The following is a 23,302-nucleotide window of genomic DNA, read 5'->3' as shown; positions in this document are numbered from 1 at the left end:
TGAATGGTTTGTTCCTGTTGTTATCCCCCTATGATTGTGTAATGGTTTTGCCCTCCTGTCAGTTTTTGTAAACCCCTCCCCTTTTTCCTGAACCTTCCTTGTCCATAACCTTTAGCCTGCCCCTGGTCCCTGTCATTCAATGTAAACCCAACGCTTTGTTCCAGCAAGTTCCCTGCCTTTCATCCCCTACTCAAAGCCCCATTGGCTTTGCGACTGCCGCCCCTCACAAATGTTACCCCTATTGGCTCCTAGTATTGTGAACCCTCCTCCCGACTCCTCCCATACTGTATTCCCATTGGTCCTTGGTTTGTACCCTCCCCTCTTTAAATTGGAGAGCACAAGCGTGCTCAGGGCTCAGAGTCCTTGGGTCCCTTTGTGTCTTTCCAGCCCTCGTCCTGTCACCGCTCCTTTCCCTCAGTAAATCCTGTTTCTGGAAAGCTGCTTGGACTCTGGGTCTCCTCCATCTCCTCACTGAAACCCACGACGCTAAGATCCGCAGAGCCTTGAGTGGCGGAGAGGCTCTGAAGGCTCGGTCTGGGGAAAACAGCTCCCAGACCGTTCCCCACTCCTGGCGCTGCCAGCGGCCAGTGAGCAGAGCTAGCCCAGGTGTGAAGGGCTGCGGTGGGCAGCGTCAGGCCATGGCCGAGGGGGCCTGGACCCACCCGGAGCTCCTCCCGGAGCCCAGCGGACTCCAGCTCAGCGGGGGCCGGCAGCGGGGCACGGCTTAGGCTCGGCAAGGTGTGAGCAGCCGTGGTCCGGCCCAGCCTCAGCCGGGGTCCCGCAGCCTCCCGTCCCCACCCGGTCACTGCTGGGGCCAGCCCGGCCCCACCAGGCCGAGCCTGTGCGATTCAGCCCTTGTGGGACACAGGGCCAGAAAGACTTCAGCCCTGAAGCAGCAGGCTTTGAGTTCAAGCCTTGGGAAGCACTTGCCAAAGGCTTGATGGCAATTCATACAATCATCAAGTCACCCCACTGAAAGTTATGTTTCTAGAATCTTCCCGTATCTCTCCCCTGATTGGTTGCAATTCGTCGCAGTATTTTGCATCTTTCTAAACCCAGTCTGTGTCTGGACCCATGCCCTCAGACTGCGCCCTCACACCTCCCCTAGATATTGTTGTGTCTGCCCCTAGGCCTGGTCTTTGCACTTTGCTCCTGTGCTGCGCAGGCTTTATGGGCCTCATCCCTACTTGATTTTCCTATTCCAGTTGGTTTTGGGGACTCCAGCGAACCCGCTCCTTTAATTTCCTCCTCGGTTGCCCGGGTGTCAGGGGACCCTGAAGCTTTAAGGATTGTTGTGGCCACTGTCAGCACGACTGCAAGGGCCGCAGTGCAGTGGGGCCCGGCCTGACCGGCAGCCGGGTACCTCCTCAAAGGTGGAAGCAAGAGAGAGATTTCCCGGGCTTGCCTGTCTGCAAAATGTCAATCTCACAGAGGTGGATCCAGCTTTTTAAATGCTTTAATAGGTAGTCAGTTCCCACAGCTAGCCAGCTCTTGGATTTTGCTTGGCACAGAGGCAACTCTCGCTTAGCAGCTCCTCTCAGTAAAATCATTTCCATGGGGGGCTTCTTCCCTGCTCACCAAATAGCAATTCATGCAAAAGCAGCACAAACTGTTCTTCCTGTCCTCCTATCTTTGCCAGAGAGTGCCTTTCAAAGGGATAATAATTGGGAGCGAGGGGGTTTACATTTTCCATTGCAAAGGAGCCTCCTGCCTCCCTTAGCAGGCCCCTGTCTTTCAAACGAAGACACACACGGTCTCCTTTTGCACCTTCACTTGGCCCCAGCCACTCCTGATCATTTGAAGGAGCGGCTCAGAAGAAGGGGCTGCAATCCCCCAAGGCCTGGGCTGCTCCAGGCCGCTCCTGGTGCCTTGGGCTGTTGAAGGGGTGCTAGGGTGGCCTTTGTGACACAGGCATGGGGTGCCGGGGTGGCCTTTGTGACACAGGCACGGGGTGCCGGGGTGCCCTTTGTGACACAGGCACGGGGTGCCGGGGTGCCCTTTGTGACACAGGCACGGGGTGCCGGGGTGGCCTTTGTGACACAGGCATGGGGTGCTGGGGTGGCCTTTGTGACACAGGCACGGGGTGCCGGGGTGGCCTTTGTGACACAGGCACGGTGCGTCAGGGGCCGTGGTGACGCGGGACCTTGCGGTGCCCAAAGTCCATTGTGACATGGCAGAGCCCCGCCCCGGCTGGGGGGTATATAAAGGGCTTGTGGGGCCTGGGTCAGTCCCAGGACAGTGGCTGTGTCCAGGTACCTGTGTGCGCCAGAGGACTGCAGGCACGGAGGAGGAGAAGGCAAAGCCCAAGTCCCAGCCCCCCAGGCCCTGGCCCGGCTCACAGAGAGCCCAAACCTTGAGGGAGCAGCAGGAGGAGGCTGAGAGGGCAAGCAGAGGGAGGAGAGGAGCCGTGGAGTCCTGCGCTGAGGAAGAGCCAGAGCTCTGCCGAGGAGAAATGAACAAGTTCCAGCAAGGGACTCCAGGGGAAGCCTGCACTGAGCCACAGCTGTCCCCAGGAGAAGCCCAGAGCTGCCAGGAGCTCTCTGAGTGGGATGAAGGCCTTGAGCAAGAGCTGGTCCAAGTATGGGGGAGCTACTGGCATTTCCGGGACTGGGATGAGGGCAGGGAGCAAGAGCCCTCCCCAGTTGTCTCTAAGTGGGACGAGTGCAGGGAGCAGGAGCCGTGGCAGGCGGACAGCGATCACTGTCAGGAATTCTCAGATTGGGAAGAATCTCCTGAGCAGCGGCTGTCCCCAGGGGAAGGCACAAGCCGCCGGGCACTCTTGGGCTGGGAAGCTTGCCGCAAGCAAGAGCTGTGCCAGGATGGCCAGGAGGTGACTGGAGGCAAAGCAAAGAGAAAATCCTCCAGGTCCAGCTGGGATGATGACAGTGATGGAGAGCTGGCTCAGGACAGCAGGGAATACTGCGACATCCTGTGCAGCCAGCTCAAGGCCTGGCAGCGGGAGGACGATGACTGGGATGAGGTGAGCGTCCTGGAGCTGCACGAGGAAGGAGAAGAGGCCAGGCAGCAGAGACTGGCAGATTTAGCCCAAGAGGGAATCCTGCTGCCTGTCCCTCGAGAAGCTTGGGTGGAGTGCCAGGAGCCCGAGCTGTGCCCGCAAGAGCAACTCTGTGCCGGGCCTGGCCCTCTGGCAGCCCAAGCCACGGTGGAAGATGTCTCTTCTCCTGGGCAGCCGCTTCCCCACAGGAAAGGCTGCTCGCTCTTGAGGCGGGTGCTGCGGGGGCTGCAGGGGCTGTGGGGGCTGTTCCACTGCCCCTGCCTGGCGGCACAGCCACAGGATCAGCGCCCGCTGCCAGCAGTGCTGGGCTGCAGATGGCAGCTGCCCCGCGGCCTGCCCGGCGCCCCGAGGGCACACGGCAGCCCAAAGCGGCACCCAAAGGGGGACCCTCGCTGCCGGGGCTCAGCGCCGCATCCCGGCCCATCGTCCGGCCGGGAAGGCACCTGGAAAGTCATCGGCTCCCAGCGGCAGCCTGGCACCGCCAGCGGCACCCCTGCACCGGGTCCCCGAGGGCCACAGCCACACGGCTCTTGGCCCTTTGCAGGGACACTGGCTCCAGCTCCTCCCTGATGGACTCCAAGGCCATTTCCTCTCCTCCGGAAAGGACTCCATGCTGATCCTGGGGCACTTTGGCCATGAGGAATGGACACAGACAGGAGGTGTTGCTCCCAGGACACGACGGCGGCCTGCTGGACTGCAACACACACAATTCTAACAAAAGAAAAGAAAGTTGTGTTTAAGAAGTAGTAATAGGAAAGAAAAAAACCCCAACCCCCCCACCCCAAACATAACACCCTCCAGAAACCAAAAAATGATAAAGAATAAGAATAGGAATATTAGGAAGAAGAGGTAGAAGCTGAAGTAGATGAAGACGTATTAGTACTTAAAACATGGAAAATTAAGAATAGTAAGAATCTTGACCTCTCTACAGCCTTGCATGGTGCTCAGCATGATAGATCAGGGGAAAAAATATTATTGTGGTGTGGTAGCAGCCTCAGGGAGACAAAGAGTTAACATTGTCCCACCCCAAACCCCTTGAGAAGGGCGGCCCAGGAGTTCTGATTGGGTTTGAGTCCCTGAGGGGTTCTCCCTTGCTGTGCTTCTACTGGTCCCTGACCCTGAACTCCACCCTCAAAGGTGGGGACCCTTGAGAGTTCTGTCCCTCAAAAACCCCTGCTGTGCTTCTGTTCGGGGCTCTCTGTTCTGGACCTGACTTTGTTCCCATGCTGAATAAATGGTTTCGTGAACTGGGAGCCCGTCTCGGTTGGTGTTTGATGCTGGTCCCCAGAATCCTGCTGCTTCCCTGGATGAGATCCTGAGGTTGCTGACTGCAAGATATGGTGAGTGATTGCGTGGCATCCAGTGAAGCAAGAGAACAGCAGGACCCGGCTCCATGGACACCTCGTAAGTCACCGGCTGATGGCCTGAGAGCCAGCGAGACCCCCGCCTAAGAAAGGAGGACTCGAGAGTACCTGGCAGGAAGGCTGGGTTGGGAGTGCCTCGGGCATGGGGACGAAAAGGGCTTACAGAGGTGTGGGAGCCGAGACCAGACACTGGGACAAAAACCTTACATCACCCAACGAGACATATTATGGACGATTATATTAACATTATGGACGATTATATTAACATTATGGACGATTTTGGATGGTATGGCTCTTCTGGTGGACTGTTTTTGTCTTCTGTGAAGTTCCTTTTTTTTTTTTTTGGTGTATACCTCCCTGTACCTTCCCCTTTCCTCTGTTCCTAAGGGCAGGACAAAGGGTGAAAAAAGCCAAGATGTCTCAGGGCTGCTGCCAACTCCCCATCACCCCGGTATCTTTCTGCCATCCCATCCCTGTTCTGAAGGCAGGCAAGGGACGGAGAACATCCAGAGTGATGCAGCTCTGCTGCCATCTGCCCCCTGTTCCGTGTCCTCCTTCACCCCCTGTCTTTCCATATTCCCTGTTCCTGGTCCGGGAAATTCCGTCCCGGCCTCCCCCCATCCCAAGATGGCTCTGGCCACGCGGTCTGGGATCCCTTGTTTCCCGCCTTGCTCCTTCTTTTCCAGCCCCGAACCTTCCCTTCCCCCAGTAACTCCTGCTTCGCTCCCACCCCTTTGTTCGGTGCTCCCCCCCTGGGGGCTCTGCCTTTTCCATCCTGGGCAACACCTCCTCCGGGGAGATCGAAACTGGAACTGAGCTCCCAGAGCCAGTGTTTCACTGAGATCATCTAAAGCAGCTACACCCACATGGGAACCAGTGCCGAAACTGGAGATGGAAGAACTCTGCCCCTTGTGAGAGGAGATCTAAGAGCTGCACCCTTCCTCAAAGAGAATCCTAAACTGGAAGAGACTGAACTAAAAAACCATTATGTTTGCATTAAGTACCATCACTGTTTAATTTGCCGGGCGTGGTCCGAGATTTAAATGTTTGTTTTCAATATTGTTTTTTCTGTTTGCTTAATGTGTTTTGTTATTGAGTTTTTGTTGTCCCACAAAGCAAAGCGGGTGCTCTGTGGAGGAGGTGAGATTTTAAGGTATATGTTTGGAAACATTTTAAGCTCCTAATTAAAATAAAAAAAAAAAAAAATAAAAAAAAAAATAAAAAAGGAGCAGGTGTGGCAACGGCCTCAGGGGAGACAAAGAGTTACATTGTCCCACCCCAAACCCCTTGAGAAGGGCAGCCCAGGAGTTCTGATTGGGTTTGAGTCCCTGGGGGGTTCTCCCTTGCTGTGCTTCTACTGGTCCCTGACCCTGAACTCCACCCTCAAAGGTGGAAACCCTCGGGGGTTCTGTCCCTCAAAAACCCCTGCTGTGCCTATGTTCGGAGCTCTCTGTTCTGGACCTGACTTTGTTCCCATGCTGAATAAATGGTTTCATGAACGGGAGCCCGTCTCGGTTGGTGTTTGATGCTGGTTCCCAGAATCCTGCTGCTTCCCTGGATGAGATCCTGGAGTTGTGGACTGCAACAGCAGGGTATTGGATGAAATACACGAATTGACACATTGGGGGACGCAGGGTCTATGTGACCACTCCTTGAGGGAGAACATCTGCATAGGGGTTTATGATATAGCAAAGGCCATCACTCAGGGCTGTGTAACGTGTCAAAGGGTAAACCAACGAGTGATGACAAAACCCGTACATAGGGAGAGGGAACTAGCGGTGAGACCCTTCTAAAATGTGTAAATTGATTTCACAGAAATGCCTCTAGGACAGGGATACAAACACCTGCTAGTGATCATAGATAACCTGAACCATTGGCCAGAGGCTTTTCCCACTTGGAATGAAAGAGCGAGAGTAGTAGTCAAAATACTTTTGGAACATATTGTCCCCAGGTATGGGTTAATCAATAACATAGACTCGGACCAAGGCCCCCATTTCACTGCCCGTGTTCTCCAGGAAACCACTGAAGCCCTGGGGATAAAGTGGAGGTTACACACCCCATGGCATCCCCAGAGCTCCGGTCGGGTAGAATGGATGAATAAGACCATAAAAACGACCTTAACCAAGCTGACTCTGGAGACTAAATTAGATTGGATAAAATGTTTCCCTTTGGCTTTATTACAGATAAGAACCCAACCTCGAGCAGATTTAGGGGTATCCCCCTATGAAATGTTATTTGGACTCCCCTTCCTAATTACTCCTTACAGCACTGCCCAGTATACGGAAGGGGAAGAAACCTCAAGGAGGTATTTGGAAACTGTTGTTAAAACTTTAGAAAACTTTAGGAAAAAAGGGTATGTCCCTCAAACTCCTCCCTTAGAGGTAGACACACACCATATTAACCCTGGGGATTGGGTATTGGTAAAATCTTGGGCTAACTCTCCTCTCACTCCAAAGTTTGAAGGACCCTACCAATTTCAACTCACCACACATACGGCTGTGAGAACCCGGGAAAAAGGGTGGACACACGTGAGTCGAGTTAAAGGACCAGTGGCACCACCAGATGGGGAAGTCAACTCCGAAAAAGATCCCTCTAACTGGACTGTTGTCCCCAACACCAAGGACTTGAAAATAACCTTAAGAAGGAAACCCAGAGACTAAAGTCTCCAGCCAGGAACTGGAATTACAACAGTTGTTGTTAAGTGTTCTCTTGGCTGCTACATTTGTGGTTAAGTGTTTCTTTAAAGTCTGTGAACTAATGTTAAGGTGTTTTCCAGTTGTGGTTAACTTGTAACTATTATTATTATTATTATTAGTTGAAAAAGTAAAAGAACCCCTCCCCCCCTGAATAAGGCTCCAATTTCCTAGCCAAGGCTATATTCCTCCCTGGGCAGCTTTTCCCAAGACCAAAACTGACAACAGTAAAAAGGAGAAGGACAAAAAAAATAATAAAGCTGTAAGCCTTGGACTCAGACCCCCCAAAAAGTGTGAGGAAAACCCCAAGAGGTAAGACCAGGGGAGATCAAACATGGTTCCTGCTGGACTCTTGGGAGTCACGGACTGGAGGGAGCCTAAAAGGATCATCACAAGGCTCATGGTAGGTCTGGTGATAGCAATGCACCTCACCAATGCCATGGGGACAGACTCTTGCATGAAATGTTATTATCCCTTGTATGATGGGGAAAATCTAGGGTCCCTGGTAAGGGTCCACACAAATTTGAGTCCTTCTTGTTACAACAAATCACAATTAGAAGAATGCCAAGAAAACGGAAAAACATATTGGATTACCAGAAATACGGCCACTTTTAGAGAACGTCTTTTGGGAGACTGTCCCATGAGGGATACTTGGCTGTGCTTTGAAAAGAACGAACCAGTAAAAGGTGAACCTGATGTGGTAAAGGAGAAAAGAGTGGACATGAGCGTGGGAAATGAAGAATAGGAAAATTTGAGTGGGAAGAACTTGTTCATTGATTTAGTTGAAAACATCAGCAAGGAATTAAATATAACTGATTGTTGGGTATGTGGGAGTACTAAAATGTCTGATATTTGGCCCTGGGAGGGAATTAGCTTGAAACCTCGAGAAATTTTAAGCATAAAATGAACTGGGGAAGGCCAAAGCACACCAGGGTATAGGAGAAGGGAAAAATGGGAGTTAAAGGCTAAGGTAATTGGGGAAGACTGCATTCTACAAACTGGAAAAAGATATAGAACCCTGGTGGGGTGGATGGCATGCAAAAGATATAACGAAGAATCTAGGAACTAAATGGGTTCCCCCAGGAGCCCAACCTAAGATATTGATCCTTAGAGAAGAGGGAAAAAGGGTGCATTCATCACAAAGGATATAACCTTTACGAATGTGCAGAAAGAGGGATCAATCCCTTCTGGGGAATTAGAAGCCTATCAAAGCATTGGGAGTACCCCTATGAAGACAGGGAGGGTTTTTGGGAAGCCCCAGATGATTTCTTTTGTATCTGCGTGGATGCGGCTTATACACATCTACCAGGAGACTGGTCAGGTAGCTGCACGATTGGGGTGATAAAGCCAGCTTTCTTCCGGCTCCCAAAACAAGCTGGCTCAGAGCTTGGAGTACCACTATATGACAACATAAAAAGGCCCCTAAAAAGGAAGAGGAGAAGTGTAATAAGCACAGGAGGGACCCAGAATTGGAAAGGAACAGTCTGGACCCTGGAGGAAATAATAAGAACTTATGGGCCAGCAACCTGGGCCCAGGATGGGTCCTGGGGATATAGGACCCCAATATACATGTTAAACAGAATAACCAGGCTCCAAGCTGTAATTGAAATAACATCAAACAAAACAGCCCCAGCCTTGATCATATAAGTGACCACCTCTCCCAGACCTGATGTACCTGGTGTACCAACTCCGACTGGCAGTAGATTACCTTCTCGCTGATGAGGGGGGAATCTGTGGGAAGTTCAACACCTCTGAATGCTGCCTGGAAATAGACGATAAAAGTGAAGTAATCTGGAACATTTCTAAAGAGATCAGAAAAATCTCCTACTTAGGGAACCAAGAATGGACACCGATCCTGAATACTGATTGGTGGGATAGTTTCTGGTCCTTTAAGGGCTGGTGGAAAAAGGTGGCATTCATTGGTATAGTGGGACTAGCAGGACTGTTGTTTCTTCCCTGTGTCATCCCGTGTTTGATCAGAGTAATTGCCTCAGTAATACAGTCTAGCAGCACGATCTACAACTCGTTAGAAATAACCCAAGAGAAGGGAAAAACTAAGATCCTAATGTTAGAAAGTTCAGAGCTGAAAGAAGCAAAAAGGGTATATGACCAACACCAAAGACTAAAGAAGTTTCACTACCAGGAACCTGAAACAACAAGTTGACGCAGGCTGATGCCTGGTCAAATTAAAAGAGGGGGGATATTGTTATAAATAAAAATCCCAATGTTCAAATTATATGTTCCTGTTTCAATCCCAGTTTAGGTCCCTGGATAAGGGGTTTTGGTGTTGTAAGTCCCAAAAGGGTTCACTGTTAAGAAGTTCATACTTGTTTTATCCTTGCATTTGTATCCCCATCCTTTACCCCCTCCCAACCCGTCAGGCAATTTAGCAGCTGCTGCCCAGGATGAACTTCCCCATTTCCCATAAAGACTTGCACATGGGTGCATATTAAAATCATATTACCACTTGGGAGCAAAGACAGCCCTGGACAATGAGCCACGCTCAGGGAACATCTGGAGGACCACACTGTGGAGGCAGCAGGGACCTGGGGAGACTGGGTGTGCCAATCCCAGTCCAGCAAGCTGGTTGCCATGACCTGGGCAGGACTTGAGAGGGAAGACACCCCTAGACCTTTGAGCCTAAGACAGAGTCTCTGGGTGATCCTGGCGAGGATAGAGGCTCCGGTCCTGCTGACAGTGGATGACGACAGGCCTGGGTGATCCTCGACATCGACCACAGGGAGCAGTGGTGGCGTGCACCCCGAGCACCCACCTCTAGGCCCAGTTCTCTCTAATAAAGGCTTGTTAATGGGAGCAGAAGGTCTCCTGGCCCTTTAATTCACCGCACCTGCAGTGCCGGGGTAGGAGACACAGCTGGGAGGAGGGAGGGTGGGGGGGAAGCTGGTTTTAGGGCTATTAATTTACTTCTCACAATCCTTCACTGAGTTTTTGGAATTTTCTGCCAGAAATCTCTCTCCTCCCCCACTCATCCACAGGTATTTGGGGCAGTTTTCTCCTTTTAGGGAGAAATCCGAGCGATGCACTGAGGCACCTAATTAGAGGTGGGAGAAGTGAGGCTCCAGGGCTTCCCGCTGAGCCGGAGCCACCGAACACCCAGGGCAGGGAAAGGCGGGCCGGGAGCTGCGGAGAACTTTGTTTGTGTTTGGAGCTCAATGGCGGCTCGGGCCGGGCCCGTTCCAAGCCTGTTCCTCATCTCCGCCCTTCCCCTCACACAGCCCGGGGGGCCCTGAGAGCGCGGGGCGGAGCTGTGCCGTGTGCAGAGCCCGCCGCTGGCTGCGATTGGCTGCTGCTGCCGTCACTCGTGGCTCTGGCGCGCGCTGATTGGGCAGAGCGGGGACAAGCCCGGCCCCGCTGGCGCCCCCAGAGCGGCCGTGGGGCAGGAGAGCCGCCATTGCCGGAGCGTCTGTGCGGGCCCGGCAGCGGCGGCAGCGGCCGGAGCCCGGTGAGGCGGCGGCGGAGCTCGGAGGCGGCCCCAGCCATCGCAGGTGGGAGCCGCGCTCGGTTCTGCGGGGGCTCGGGGCTCGCTGCGGGCCCGGGAGGGGGCGGCGGGGGGCTGTGGCGGGTGGCTTGTGCCGTGGCCGGCCCGTGTTGGCCCTGGCGTGAGGGCGCTGCGGGAGCGGCTGCCCGCGGTCTCCTTCCCGCTGGGGCCTCGGCAGGAGCCGGTGCCGGAGCAGCGCTGGCTCGTCCCGCTTCGTGTCGGTAGCCCGGAGGTGGCTGCGCTGTGCCCGGGGCTGGGCGGGCAAATTCCCGGCGCCAGAGGTTTGTGTGGCCAAAGGAGCCCGAGGAGCGGTGTGAGAGTGACTTTATTGCTGCCCAAAGGGAGAGGCCGTGGGGCATTTGCCGTGCGCTCTCTCCAGCTGCTGGAGGACGCGGCCTCGTTTTTGTCCTGATTTTCCCGGCCGCGTGTCCCTGTCCCTTTCCCCACTGGCGGAGGTGCTTGGAAGGTTCAGACTTCCCCATCTGCCTCCTGCATGTCCCGGTTAATATGTACCCACCACTTTTGTAGAACATCCGATATTGATGGCTCTGTTAAGTCTTTGCTCTTCTGGAAGTTCAGGAATTTAGCGGGACTTTGTCAGAGCAGCGGTCCTTGCCAATTGGTAACATTTTCTGAAACTGATGCTTTCTCCCATTGCTTCTTTATGTGCAAGTCCCTGGCCCTATCTGCAAGCAGATTCACTCATTGACTCTGTTTTTTCTTCCTGGGTGTTCTTTGATTTTGGGATTGCTCTCAGTGCCCTCATTCGCTGTCCTTTTGTAGCCGTTTGTGGCTCAGGAGGCCTGGCTGCCCCCTGCATCCCCTTGCTCAGCTGCTGAATGAGCTGCACTCAGCAAGGTGTGTGCATGGTGAAAAGATGAGAGTTGCTGTAGCACATGAGAGGAGAAACTGCATTCGTTTAACCCATGGTCTGCCAGGGAACCACAAAAAGTTGCCCGTTCCCATCATTTCCACATTTGGACTGGTACATGAGCTCTTTTCTTATATCTTTTGTTATCTGTTTCTCCACTTTTCCTCTGTGACCTATTTGCCAACAGCAGTTTGAGTCATTTAATTTTCCACAAACTCTGCCTCCTTTTTCAGCTAAAAGATAATCTGACCCCATCCCATGGTGAAATGTTGTGTTCCTCATCTCGGTGGATTGATTGTGAAGAAAGTCAGGAACTGGAGCTGTCTGGTTGGGTATTATTTTAAGGACATCCTGTAATGTAATTATGCCATGGAAATAATAAATGGTTTCTCTGGTACCTGATATGAATTTGTTAGGGTTCCCCGGGGCTGGCCCATGGTGTTGCAGGATTTGTTCTGGTGGCCATTCATCTTTTCCCCATTTTTGGGTGCTCCCTCAAGCCAGGGTTGCATCAATTTTGGGCTTTTCTCTAATTAAATCAGCACATACTTGGATTCCCAACTGATTTCCCTTAACTTGGGGTAGCAAAAAAACCCCCAGTGCTCCAATTCACTCTGGATAACATAGAAAGTGATGTCACGATCCGCAAGGTGGGATTCGTGATGTGGTTCTTTTAGCCGGTCTTAGAGTACAAAAGATTATCAGCAAACCAAGGACTTAAACAAGAAAACACAGTTTATTGAGTGCTCATCAGCACTAATATGTGATAGAGGGAAAGAAAAGAGAAAGCAAAGCATAAGGAAAAGAGAGTAAGGGGATTATAGCTACCAACGTCGAAGTCCACTCAGCCGTCCAACGACGCAGAGTCTTCTGTCCGTTGGGGAGATCTCAAAGGAAGGTAAGTTTGGGGTATAATTTTATAGTCTTTTGCAAAGCGAGGGGCGCAGGGCCAAAGCCAGATGAGATTGATGATCATTGTGATGAAATTCCATTGCGCAGGGAGCAGGTGTAGGGTACAGAGCGATCCATGTCTTGCAAGTCTTTGCTCACCAGCAGGAACAGGGACAAGGTGTTGTGGAAAACCCATTGCACCGGGTACCACGCACAAACATCTGCTCACCAGCAGGAATGAGAGCCATGAGTCGTGGAAAACCCGTTACGCAGGTTACCAAGCCTCTGCTCACCAGCAGGAACGAGGGCAGTGTACCGTGCAACCACCTGCAAACAATCACTGAGCAAACATCCATCTCAGCTAGGCCCAAACCCCCAAACCAAGTCCCTTGTGATATTCAGGGTCTCAGTCTCTGTCCTTGAGACGGTTGTGAGACAGATGAGGGAATCTTCGGACCGTCTCTTACACCACCCCGTGGCTCACAATCGTCGAGGTCTTTCTGAACGATGTTGTAGTGCTGCTGCAGAATTCTTCTCTGAAGTCTTCAGGACTCGTTACAGTTGGTAGTATATCCCAGAAAAAACAGAGACAGGTAGTAGGGAAAAGATAAGGGACAGAAAAAGGAAAAAGAGAAAACAAAAACAATAAAAAAAAAAAATCAATATATTGATTTCAAAGAAAAACCATTCCATATATATCAACTAAAACTTACAGATTGGTTTCTTATCTTAAAACAAACAATAAATTATATTCTAAAATACACCATGATAAAATGATTAACCTCCTAGTCACAATGTCAAATTATTTATTGTAGTGCCTGCATAATTCATCGAGTGTCGATAACCTTAGGGGTATCAGCAACATGTAAAGTACCAATCATATTGTGTGCATCCATTATGGCAGTCAATTGTGTCAACCGCTTCATCATTCTCCAATTCAGGATGTACAAAATTGCTGATAGAACAAAACCAAGTAAAACTAAAATCAAGAGGACGATGATGGGATGACACAATTTGTTCAAAACACCTGTAGCAGTTGGTGACCACCCAAAAAGAGTGTCCCACCACTTGTGTTCAGCATCTTTCCTTACTCTTTCCAGAACACGGTGTATTCCTTTCACATTGTGGTGAACCGTAACTAAGGTCTTTTGTCCATCCTTTTTGATCTTTTCCAAAATTTCGATTAAATCCTGGTGAAGCAACAATTGCCTTACCAGAGTAAAGTTCATTCCAATCGGAGCAGGCACTAAACGATGAATCAAAGTGTAATTATACTGCAAAAGATAATATGAAGTAACTGGAGCTAAATAAGAAAAGTCACAACCTATAATCTCAGTAAAATTACATACACAAAAATTTGAATGATTCTTAGTATCCACTACTATGTTTTCTACAAGCATACTATCACAAGCAGTTCTCAAGCATACACATCCATTGCCTACATACACAAGCACTGTTTCAGAAGTGTCATTAGGATGGATTTCAAAATGACAGATATTCTGTTCTGTGTCTAAACAAATGTCTTGAGCTTTGATTGCATTACTTTCACAGATAAACCCTTGTTGTTCCCGGACAATACAATTTTCCAAACCAACAGTTTGCCATTTCCCACCAATCTGACGGGCCCATTCCCTATGCTCTAAAGGATAGAGAACAGCTCCGTCATGATTCAGCCCCAATGCAATGATAGGAAAGATTGAATGTACTGAAGCATTACGTATTGTCAACACAAAAGCTGTGGCTGTGTTTGTGATGGGATCGTAGGTAAAATTTACCAAATTCCACCAAGATTGAAATTCTTTTTCAAAATCATTGGCATTGTCCCAGACTATTTTCCGAATCTCAGTGGGAAAGGTGCCTTCTTCACCCTCTCTGATAATTGATGCAGCAACTGACTGCATCCACAACTGGGCTTGAATACAGCTAAGAGCCAGAGAAACATTGTTTTGGGTAGCACTGAGTGCATCAATTATTAATTTGTGATCATCTACATTTACCCTTTCCCAATTTGGTAATATGTTTGATAGCAACCACTGTTGGGTTCCCAAAGCAGTTAAAGATGACCTCAGTGGTTGTTGTATTTTGGTCAAATCTTTAGTTGCAACAGCCAATTTATTCATCAATACTTCTGAATCAATACTATTCAAAATTCCTAGTCCTGATCCCACGACACCGGTTATATCTCTTGTCATCCGTTTGTGAAAAGGATTTCGCTTTCGCAACCAGGTTGTCCACCCCTCAAAGGAAGTTTGTAAAAAAGGTGAACAAGCTGGCTGAATCTCTGAGACATTGTTTTGCATTAGTAATTTAACCTGTTTGATAGACCATGCTGGATTAAATAGCATTTGTTGTTGGCCAGTTTTCCTGATTACATAGGGTCCAATTTCAGAAATTTTTGGAGTCAATCTAATTGGTGGTTGTGTGGTAGGTAGTACAACCTGAACATTAAGCTCTCCCCAATATTTGGTATTGTTTTTACCGCACACGACTTTGGAGGACAATTGTACAGCCGTTAAATTCAGCCAACAATCTTGATTCCGAGTTTCACAAGATATAACCTGGCCACGAGATCCGGCAACTTGACTGTGTACAGGCTCAGTATGGGATCTGGTACTCAGTCTGCAGCGTATTGAAACATCATCACCTTGAGTTAACAGAAAAGAAGGGAAAACGTTAGTTTTACCATTCAGCACAAAAGGGGTATTTACACCATGGTATGTGATTATCACACTTAATATAGGCCTTGTTACAGCATTTATTTTAAATCTGTGAATTAAACCTGTAAATCCTGTTTGCCAAGTGCAGGTCACGTAAACTGGTCTGGTTAAGGTAAAATTGTACCAGCAGTCAGTGGGTTCATTTCTACAGAGCTTCGTGCTTTCGACATTGTTGGTGCTCGGATCTAGTGTGTAGTTTCCAATGTTCTTCTGACGGCAACACAATATGAGGGGATCATATTTGTCGCATTTCCAATCTTCTGTGGAACAAAGTTCTGCTGAAATATTAGGGTGCAAACTGCTTGTTAAATTCGGTTCAAGAAGGTTTCCGGCAATTGTAATGGTGGAGGCTTTTTCATAACGAGATTTTTCTATTTTCCTACATCCTATCTTAATTTCCTCCCCAATTGCTCCTGTTAGTATTCTAACCCAATCCTTTTGATCCCACTCCCAGTCACCCGGGCAGTACATTTCAGAGTTATGCAGTACTACAATTGCTAGATTTCGCTGATGGTCTCCAGGGTGATGTCCTATGGCATAGTTGCTGGTGACTGCTTCGGACCATGGCCACTCAGTCGAGTTTTGGCCATGATATTGCGGCAGGATGAAAAGAAGGATTAGTAGTGTTATCATGGCTTATTCAATTTTCATGTCCCTCGGAGTTCTTCTGTGAAAGTAAAAGAAACAACAGATTCTGCCACATTGGGGCAGGAGATTAAAATGAAGGAATTATCCAGCGTGTGTTTATCCGATGCTCCTTCCCTAGGGCATCAGATGCTACCCACGCATACTTGTTCAAGGGAACTTTCAGTATCAGTGGCACTTCCCCTACTGTGGGGAGGTCCACCAAAACCGGCTGACCAGGGTAGTGTGCTGGATTCTTAGAATCGTTTGGCCCCCATGGTGCAGGGATGATGTTAGGAGCTTTTGGGCAAAAGGCAGTGATTTTGGGACACCCATTCACCCCCCATCTATCATTTATAGTTTTGACAGCTTTCCATAATCGAACATCCCAATTCCCTTCATGTGGTTTCAGGAGTCGCTTAAGGAGACCATTGGTTCTTTCTACAATCCCATTAGCTTGAGGGTAGTAAGGGGTGTGAAAGGTCCATTTAATTCCCTCATCCTTTGCCCAATCTTGCACAACTTTAGCAGTGAAGTGAGAACCATTATCAGATTGAATCTCTTGTGGTTTTGGAAAAGTTCCAAACCATCCCTGCAAAGCCTTAACAGTGTTGTCACCAGTGGCTCTGTTAAAAGCATCAGCCTGAACTAACCCGGACACAATTTCTACCCCTACCAGCACAAAGTGTTTACCTCTTGACTGTTTGAAAGGGCCGATATAATCAACTTGCCATGCATCCCAAAGTCCTTTGCCTGTTCTTAAATGCAAAGGGTCATCTTTCAGAGGGTGTCTTTCCAGCCGCTTGCGGCATTGCTCACAGGCTGATATACATGTTTTGCACATTTCTCTGGTAACGGGCCACCCTCGAGCAAAAGCTTCTTTATACAGATCCTTTACACCTGTGTGTTGTCTTTTTACATGCAGCCACTCTAATAAGTGATCCCAGTCATCTGTAACAAGTTCCTCCTTTAGAGGACTTATTCTTGCCAGTTCATCAACTGCATTGTTCAGGTTACCAGCTAAATCTCCTTTTGTTTGATGTGAAGCCACCCAACCTACAGCAAAATTTCCTTGGGTTGCAATATTTAAAATTTCTTGCCATTTTTCCTTTTGCCATACTGGAATCCTATTTACTTCCCAATCATTTTGTTGCCAAAAAGAGAGCCACTCTGTGCATCCCTTAAACACAGCATAGGAGTCAGTGTAAATATAAACTACAGAGGTATTCTGTGCCTCTCGTTTGAAAACGCTCCAAACAGCTATTAATTCACCCACTTGAGCACTGCCTTCTCCTTCAGTAACTATTTGTTCACCTGAGGAAGTGTGGAGAGCTACTGCCCGGTACTTCCATACCTTCCCTTCTCGCTTGGCAGAAGCATCAGTGAACCAAGAGTTTGTTGATTTTTCGGGGGAGAAAGGAGGGGCTACCTTAATTACAGAAACAGGGTTTTCGTGGCCATCAGCCAAGCTCTCGGTTTCTTGTATGGCCAGATTTTTTATCGCTCCTTCAGTTATTGAAAAGATGTTACAGTAATGTTCGATCTGGGCATACCATTTTCTTACTGAAGCCCTCTGTGCCACCCCGTCAGGGGGGGGAGTCCCAGTAGTAACTGTTTTTATAACTTTAAAAGGGCCTCTCAGCACTATGGGTTGTTGTCGTGTAATTCTCTCCACTTCTATGAGAGCTATGCTGACCACAAACAGTCCCTTTTCCCAAGTGGTGTATCTCTTCTCAGCATCTTTAAAGCCACGGGAGAAAAACCCAACAGGTCTTGTAGGGCCTTCTGGACCCCGTTGCCATATGTGAACTGACAGTGCTGAAGCAGCAAACCCCCATTCTACTTGGAAAGGATCTGTGGGATGTATGGGACCCAGTGCTTGATAGGCTATTGCTTCAAAGATTAACAATTGCAATGCCTCTTCTTGGGAAGGGGTCCATTCCCATTTCACCCCTTTTCTTAACAAATCATAAAGGGGTCTGGCAATTATTGAAAAATCTGGGATGTGTTTTCTCCAAAACACTAACAAGCCTAAAGCTTGTTGAAGTTCTTTCTTGGATTCAGGCATTTTAATCTGATCTAGAGTGGTTAGGGTATCAGGTGGGATACATGTCATACCTCCCTTCCACCAGATTCCCAAAAACTTCACTTCTTGTGATGGTTTCTGAATTTTTTCTGAGGGGATTTGTAGGTCAAGGCTTTCTAGGTGAGATATTATTTTTTGCTGAACCTCCCCCACTACTTCCTTTTCCTCTCCCCCCACAAGAATGTCATCAATGTATTGATAAACAGCTATATCCTCAGGTTTGGATATTTTTTCTAATTCTTGTGCCAAAGCATGGTGTGCTAAGGTGGGAGAGTGTTTGTACCCTTGTGGTAATCTGGTGAAGGTGTATTGCTGACCATCCCAAGTAAAAGCAAAACGGTCCATGTCCTCTGGCTGTATAGGTATCATAAAGAACATGTCTTTGACATCTATATTTGCCATGAATGGGTGAGCTTTTTCTTGAATTGATATTATTAATTCAGCTAAATTTGGAACCGCTGCAGTGAGGGGATCTGTGTTGGCATTTAGCCTGCGAAAGTCAATGGTAAGTCTCCATTTTCCATTAGGTTTCCGCACTGGTCACACTGGAGAGTTAAAAGGGGAATGAGTGTTAACTATTACCCCTTGATCTCGTAAATCCTGAATTACAGTTTTGATGCCTTCCTTGGCACCAGAAGGGAGAGGATATTGTTTAACGTTAGTGATTTTGCTGTGTGGCAGGGAAGGTGCCATTTGGAGCAAGTTAATGTTAAGACATGATGTGCCAAAAGACCACAATAGGCCGTCCTGATCTTCCCACTGCCTTCCAGCCAGAACATCCATGCCTAACAAATCATTTGGGATATCTCCAAGCACTACTTTGATAGTTAATTGTTCTTCCTCTCCAGGTAATAAAATTTTTACAAAAGCTATTTTCATAGCTTCTGAAGTTCCCAAAGCATTCAGGACACAGTATCTTTTCTTTACTGGAACAATTCCACATTTTTGGGCAGTTGCATTTGTTAATGCAGAAATTTGGGCTCCAGTGTCTATTACAAAAGTGACCAGTGTTCGCTTGGGACCAACTATTGCTGTTATTAATAAATCTCCAGTTTGTCGATTGCGGGTGAGCTGTCTAAGATATATCCAATTGCCCCCCCCATCTCTATGCTCACCTTCAATTAGAGACGGGGGTTCAAGTTTCCCTGCTTTTGAAAATGTTTCAATTCCATTGCTAAACTTTGGGGTTGTTTCTGCTCCCTATCCAGAGCTTGGGAGTGATTTTGCTTTGACCCACTGCTCAGAAACTGTGATTGTTTCTGTTCACTATCCAGAACCTGTGAGTGATGTTGCTTTGGCCCACTACCCAGATATTGTGCATAAGGTTGTGTTGGCTCACTGCCTGGAGTAGGCTGAGGGGAAGGTGGAGCGCTTGGTACAATGGGGCTGGATTCCTGCCACCGAGAAACCAGTTTACTTAATTTTTCAAATGGTAGGTTATCCATTAACCCCTTTGGTATCCCCTTTTTCAGCCCCAAGTTCCACCAATACTGTTGGCTAGAAATTTGCCCACCCTTTTCTGTTTTCATGTTAGGAGGGGCAATGTGCCTAACACCCTTTGTTCTTTCTAGCTTTTCCTCTGGGGTTTTTACAGGACCATATTTCCTGTTATAGTTTAGTAACTCTTCTGCAACTTCACTCCATGTCCAAATTTTGTGATTTCCAGCAGCTAAATTGAGTTGTGAGTTTGTATGTGGTGAAGGATTCGTGTACGGAGAAAACCCAGGATCAACAGATCTACTTTTGTTATTTGGGTTTTCCAGAAGCCTGTCCAGTCTTTCTATTGGGCTTATGGCAGCTATCGTTTTCTGGAGAAGGATAGCAGTGGGTTTAAGCGATTCTGGAAGGCCACGAATTAAAGGAGTCATAATTTCAGCCTTCACGGGTAGCAACATTGGTGATTCAGAACCAACAATTAATTTTCTTTCATGAATCAGTTGTAGACAAGCTGCCTTATGAATGTTTTCTAGAATTTGGTCTGGGGAGCCGGTTAGAGCTACAGGATCTCCCCTTTCCAGGGGGTTAAGTCCCCCTGCCCAATATGCAGCTCGCTGTGTTAGGGACCATGGGTTGCGGTTATCTCCTGTTGTTAAGAAAACACCATGTCCCCAATAACCACTTGCTTCCTGTTCAGATAATCGAATTTGATCTCCCCCTGTGAGAGACACTCGAAATACGTATTCTGTCTCTGACTCGTGAGGGAGACGCCCATACTCCTTTTTTAACTTAGCCAATTCAGTAGCAGTGTACGGGATTTCTTTAGTGGTTATATGTGGATCAAGATCTTCATCATTGATATAGTTATATTCTGTTTTAATCAAAGGTCTTATTTGGGAGCAACAGTTTTCACCACAATTTTTTACCAAATGTAATTCTGCTTGAGGATATATGTGATTTATCTGAGGAGTTTCTTTTTCCAACGACTCCTTAAAGGAATCAGTAGACTGTGAATTTTTGGCACACTCCTCACTCAGAGCAGTTCGTAAGAAATGAATTTCATTTTGCAAACTTTCAACTAAATTTTGTAGGGATTGTATAATTACATTCTCTTCCTGCCTTCGTCTCGTGCGAGCCTCTACAGCCGACGTAAGGCAAGCTCCCAGTACAGAACAAATTATGGTTTTATTACGGCCAAATTTGAACTTTGCCTCATGTTGCAGGGAGCAAATTCTATCAGTTACATTTTCCAGGTTAAACCAATTATTTTGAGCCCATTCTTCCCCAGCTGGGGAGGGCTTAGCATTGTGTTTTGCTAACAAAGCAATGAATGCAGCTTTATCTTTTATACTAGAGTTTTCAGAGTGTTCACTCATGTTTGTGTGTGTGAAGGGTTCAGTACCACTACAGGGAGGTAAGACTTAAGTTACGCACAGACGCAGCCTTTGCCACGTCACCCTTCGCGTCCCTGTATCGATGAAGAGACAAAATCTGCTTGGGAGGAACCCCTTTATGTTAAAATTCAAGTTGTCTCTTTACTACACCAAGCAGTCAAAATTCATCAAAAACACATAACAGTACACAGAACCACTACAGGGAGGTAAAACTCACACTACATCAGACGCAGCCAACGCTGCGTTCCCCCCTGCCGTGGGTGGAGAGACCAAATCTGCTTGGGAGGCACACCTTTATGTTAAAATTCAGACTCTCCGCTACACCAAGCAGTCAAAATATAAAAAACCAGTAAGTCCCACCTTTTGTACTCAAAGATCCCGTGTAAAATTCTGAAGACAGAGCCCTCAAATGAGTGTAGGGGTGCTTTTCACCTGGGCGTGTGCAGTTTGCGAGAAATTCGAGTCGCCTCCCTTGCTTTCTAGACACTGCTCACCAGCGTGGCAGGCTAGGTGCGGCTGAAGCGAAGCGTCCTTCCCCTGATACAGACTGCACAACAACCTGCAACCCCTTCTGTCTCTCAGAATCCTGTCCGTGACGCCAATTTATGTCACGATCCGCAAGGTGGGATTCGTGATGTGGTTCTTTTAGCCGGTCTTAGAGTACAAAAGATTATCAGCAAACCAAGGACTTAAACAAGAAAACACAGTTTATTGAGTGCTCATCAGCACTAATATGCGATAGAGGGAAAGAAAAGAGAAAGCAAAGCATAAGGAAAAGAGAGTAAGGGGATTATAGCTACCAACGTCGAAGTCCACTCAGCCGTCCAACGACGCAGAGTCTTCTGTCCGTTGGGGAGATCTCAAAGGAAGGTAAGTTTGGGGTATAATTTTATAGTCTTTTGCAAAGCGAGGGGCGCAGGGCCAAAACCAGAGGAGATTGATGATTATTGTGATGAAATTCCATTGCGCAGGGAGCAGGTGTAGGGTACAGAGCGATCCATGTCTTGCAAGTCTTTGCTCACCAGCAGGAACAAGGACAAGGTGTTGTGGAAAACCCATTGCACAGGGTACTAGGCACAAGCCTCTGCTCACCAGCAGGAATGAGAGCCATGAGTCGTGGAAAACCCGTTACGCAGGTTACCAAGCCTCTGCTCACCAGCAGGAACGAGAGCAGTGTACTGTGCAACCACCTGCAAACAATCACTGAGCAAACATCCATCTCAGCTAGGCCCAAACCCCCAAACCAAGTCCCTTGTGATATTCAGGGTCTCAGTCTCTGTCCTTGAGACGGTTGTGAGACAGATGAGGGAATCTTCGGACCGTCTCTTACACCTCCCCCACCGGGGAACTGGGATCAGTCCCGGAGTAAATCTGCAGACTTCTCCGCAACCTTTCTAACCATTCGGTAGGGGATTCTTCCTTTCCTTGACATTCCCCAAATACTTTGCTAATGTTCTGTCCCCTGGGGACCGCCTCTCTTATTCCCTGCACGATGATATTCCTTAAATCTATCATGCTGCTTCTTCCTTCCTCGGTCTGGGCACTCCAACTCGGGCTCACACTCGGCCACTTTTGGTCGCCGGGTGTTCCCTGCGGGTGACGCCTTTCTCAATCTCTGATGCCCGCCTGCTTAATCATTTCTCTCTCCTCCTGGCTAAACAGGGATCTCAGGATGGCCATGAGATCTTCGTAGGTGTAAATACTACTCTCTAGAAAATCGTCTAACTTTTCGGCCACCCCAAATGGGTCATCTAGCAGTCGCCCCATTTCTTTCTTGAATGCTCGTACATCCCCTGAGTTAAGGGGCACATTTACAAATCCAATTATTCCGGGAGTGGTTGGCACTTCCCTGAGAGGGAACATTCGGTGCCCACTTTCTGTCTCTCCCCATTCTCCATTCCCTATTTTTGATTTCCACCGAGTCCTGCTTGCAGGAGGGGAACTGGAGTTTGCGGGAGGGTTTCCCCTCATTGCTGGCGGGATGTCTGCCGCAGCTACGTGACTCAGAGGGTTTCCTTCTGATACTTTCGGTGGTCCCAGCTGTGGTGGCCGGACCGGGATTTGTGGAGGGGGTAAGCCCCATCCTTGCGCCAACACCGACTCCAAAGAGGGTGCGGTGGCTGGGTTTTCTGCAGGTGGGGGGGTAGTGAGGGTTTCTGGCACTACTCCCGGTGGTTGAGGGGAGCGTGCTTCTGCTAGTTGCCCCATGGAACCCTCGGGTGCTGATGGTACTACTTGGTCCATCACCGGAGGCTCTACTGGCCCGCGGTACGGAGGGGGTAAGTGATCCAGGGGTTCCCAGGTCTCTGTCTTATGTTCGTTTTTCTGTTTCACTGGAAACAGCCGCACTCTGGTATTTAACCAGAGTTTGGCATATTCTTTCTCCTCGCCGTCTGACGAGACCTTTTTCTCTACGTGTGCGAGTAATTCCCTGCACGTCCATTTATCAAATGTTCCCAATACTGGCCAAGTGAGACAGTTTCTCAATTCCTGTCCTCCCCAGATCTCGGCACAGTAATAAATCATTTTTGCCTTAGATTTTCCTCGTTTCTCGGGACAAATTTCCCAATTTCTCAACATCCACCCTAAAGGACTCTCTGGTGGGATGTCTAGCATTTGTTTTGATTCCTCTGATGGGCTTTTCTCGTTATCTAGTTTCTGCGTTCTACTTTTTCTCTGTCCCATTTTCTTACGATTCTTACCTGCTCTG

At 48.5% G+C, this 23,302-nt stretch overlaps 3 protein-coding genes across 3 annotated transcripts in view; 1 reads left to right on the top strand and 2 right to left on the bottom strand.

Annotated features, from left to right (window-relative positions):
• LOC111944493 (uncharacterized) overlaps positions 1-23,302 on the top strand; it is an 88,629-nt gene that overhangs the window by 28,079 nt on the left and 37,248 nt on the right. The window lies entirely within an intron of this gene.
• Positions 13,018-15,522, bottom strand: LOC147646356 (uncharacterized). Its single transcript, XM_086873504.1, has one exon. The coding sequence runs from the start codon at positions 15,520-15,522 to the stop codon at positions 13,162-13,164; it is 2,361 nt and encodes a 786-aa protein (XP_086729630.1). The 3' UTR covers positions 13,018-13,161.
• LOC147646355 (uncharacterized) lies at positions 18,311-20,663 on the bottom strand. The gene has a single exon (XM_086873524.1). It carries the CDS (start codon positions 20,572-20,574, stop codon positions 18,883-18,885), a length of 1,692 nt encoding a protein of 563 aa, XP_086729650.1. The 5' UTR covers positions 20,575-20,663; the 3' UTR covers positions 18,311-18,882.

This window comes from Cyanistes caeruleus, unplaced genomic scaffold (genome assembly GCF_971803275.1).
Source record: "Cyanistes caeruleus unplaced genomic scaffold, bCyaCae1.hap1.1 HAP1_SCAFFOLD_100, whole genome shotgun sequence".
Lineage (NCBI taxonomy): Eukaryota > Metazoa > Chordata > Aves > Passeriformes > Paridae > Cyanistes > Cyanistes caeruleus.
This window is presented reverse-complemented; position numbering and strand designations above follow the sequence as displayed.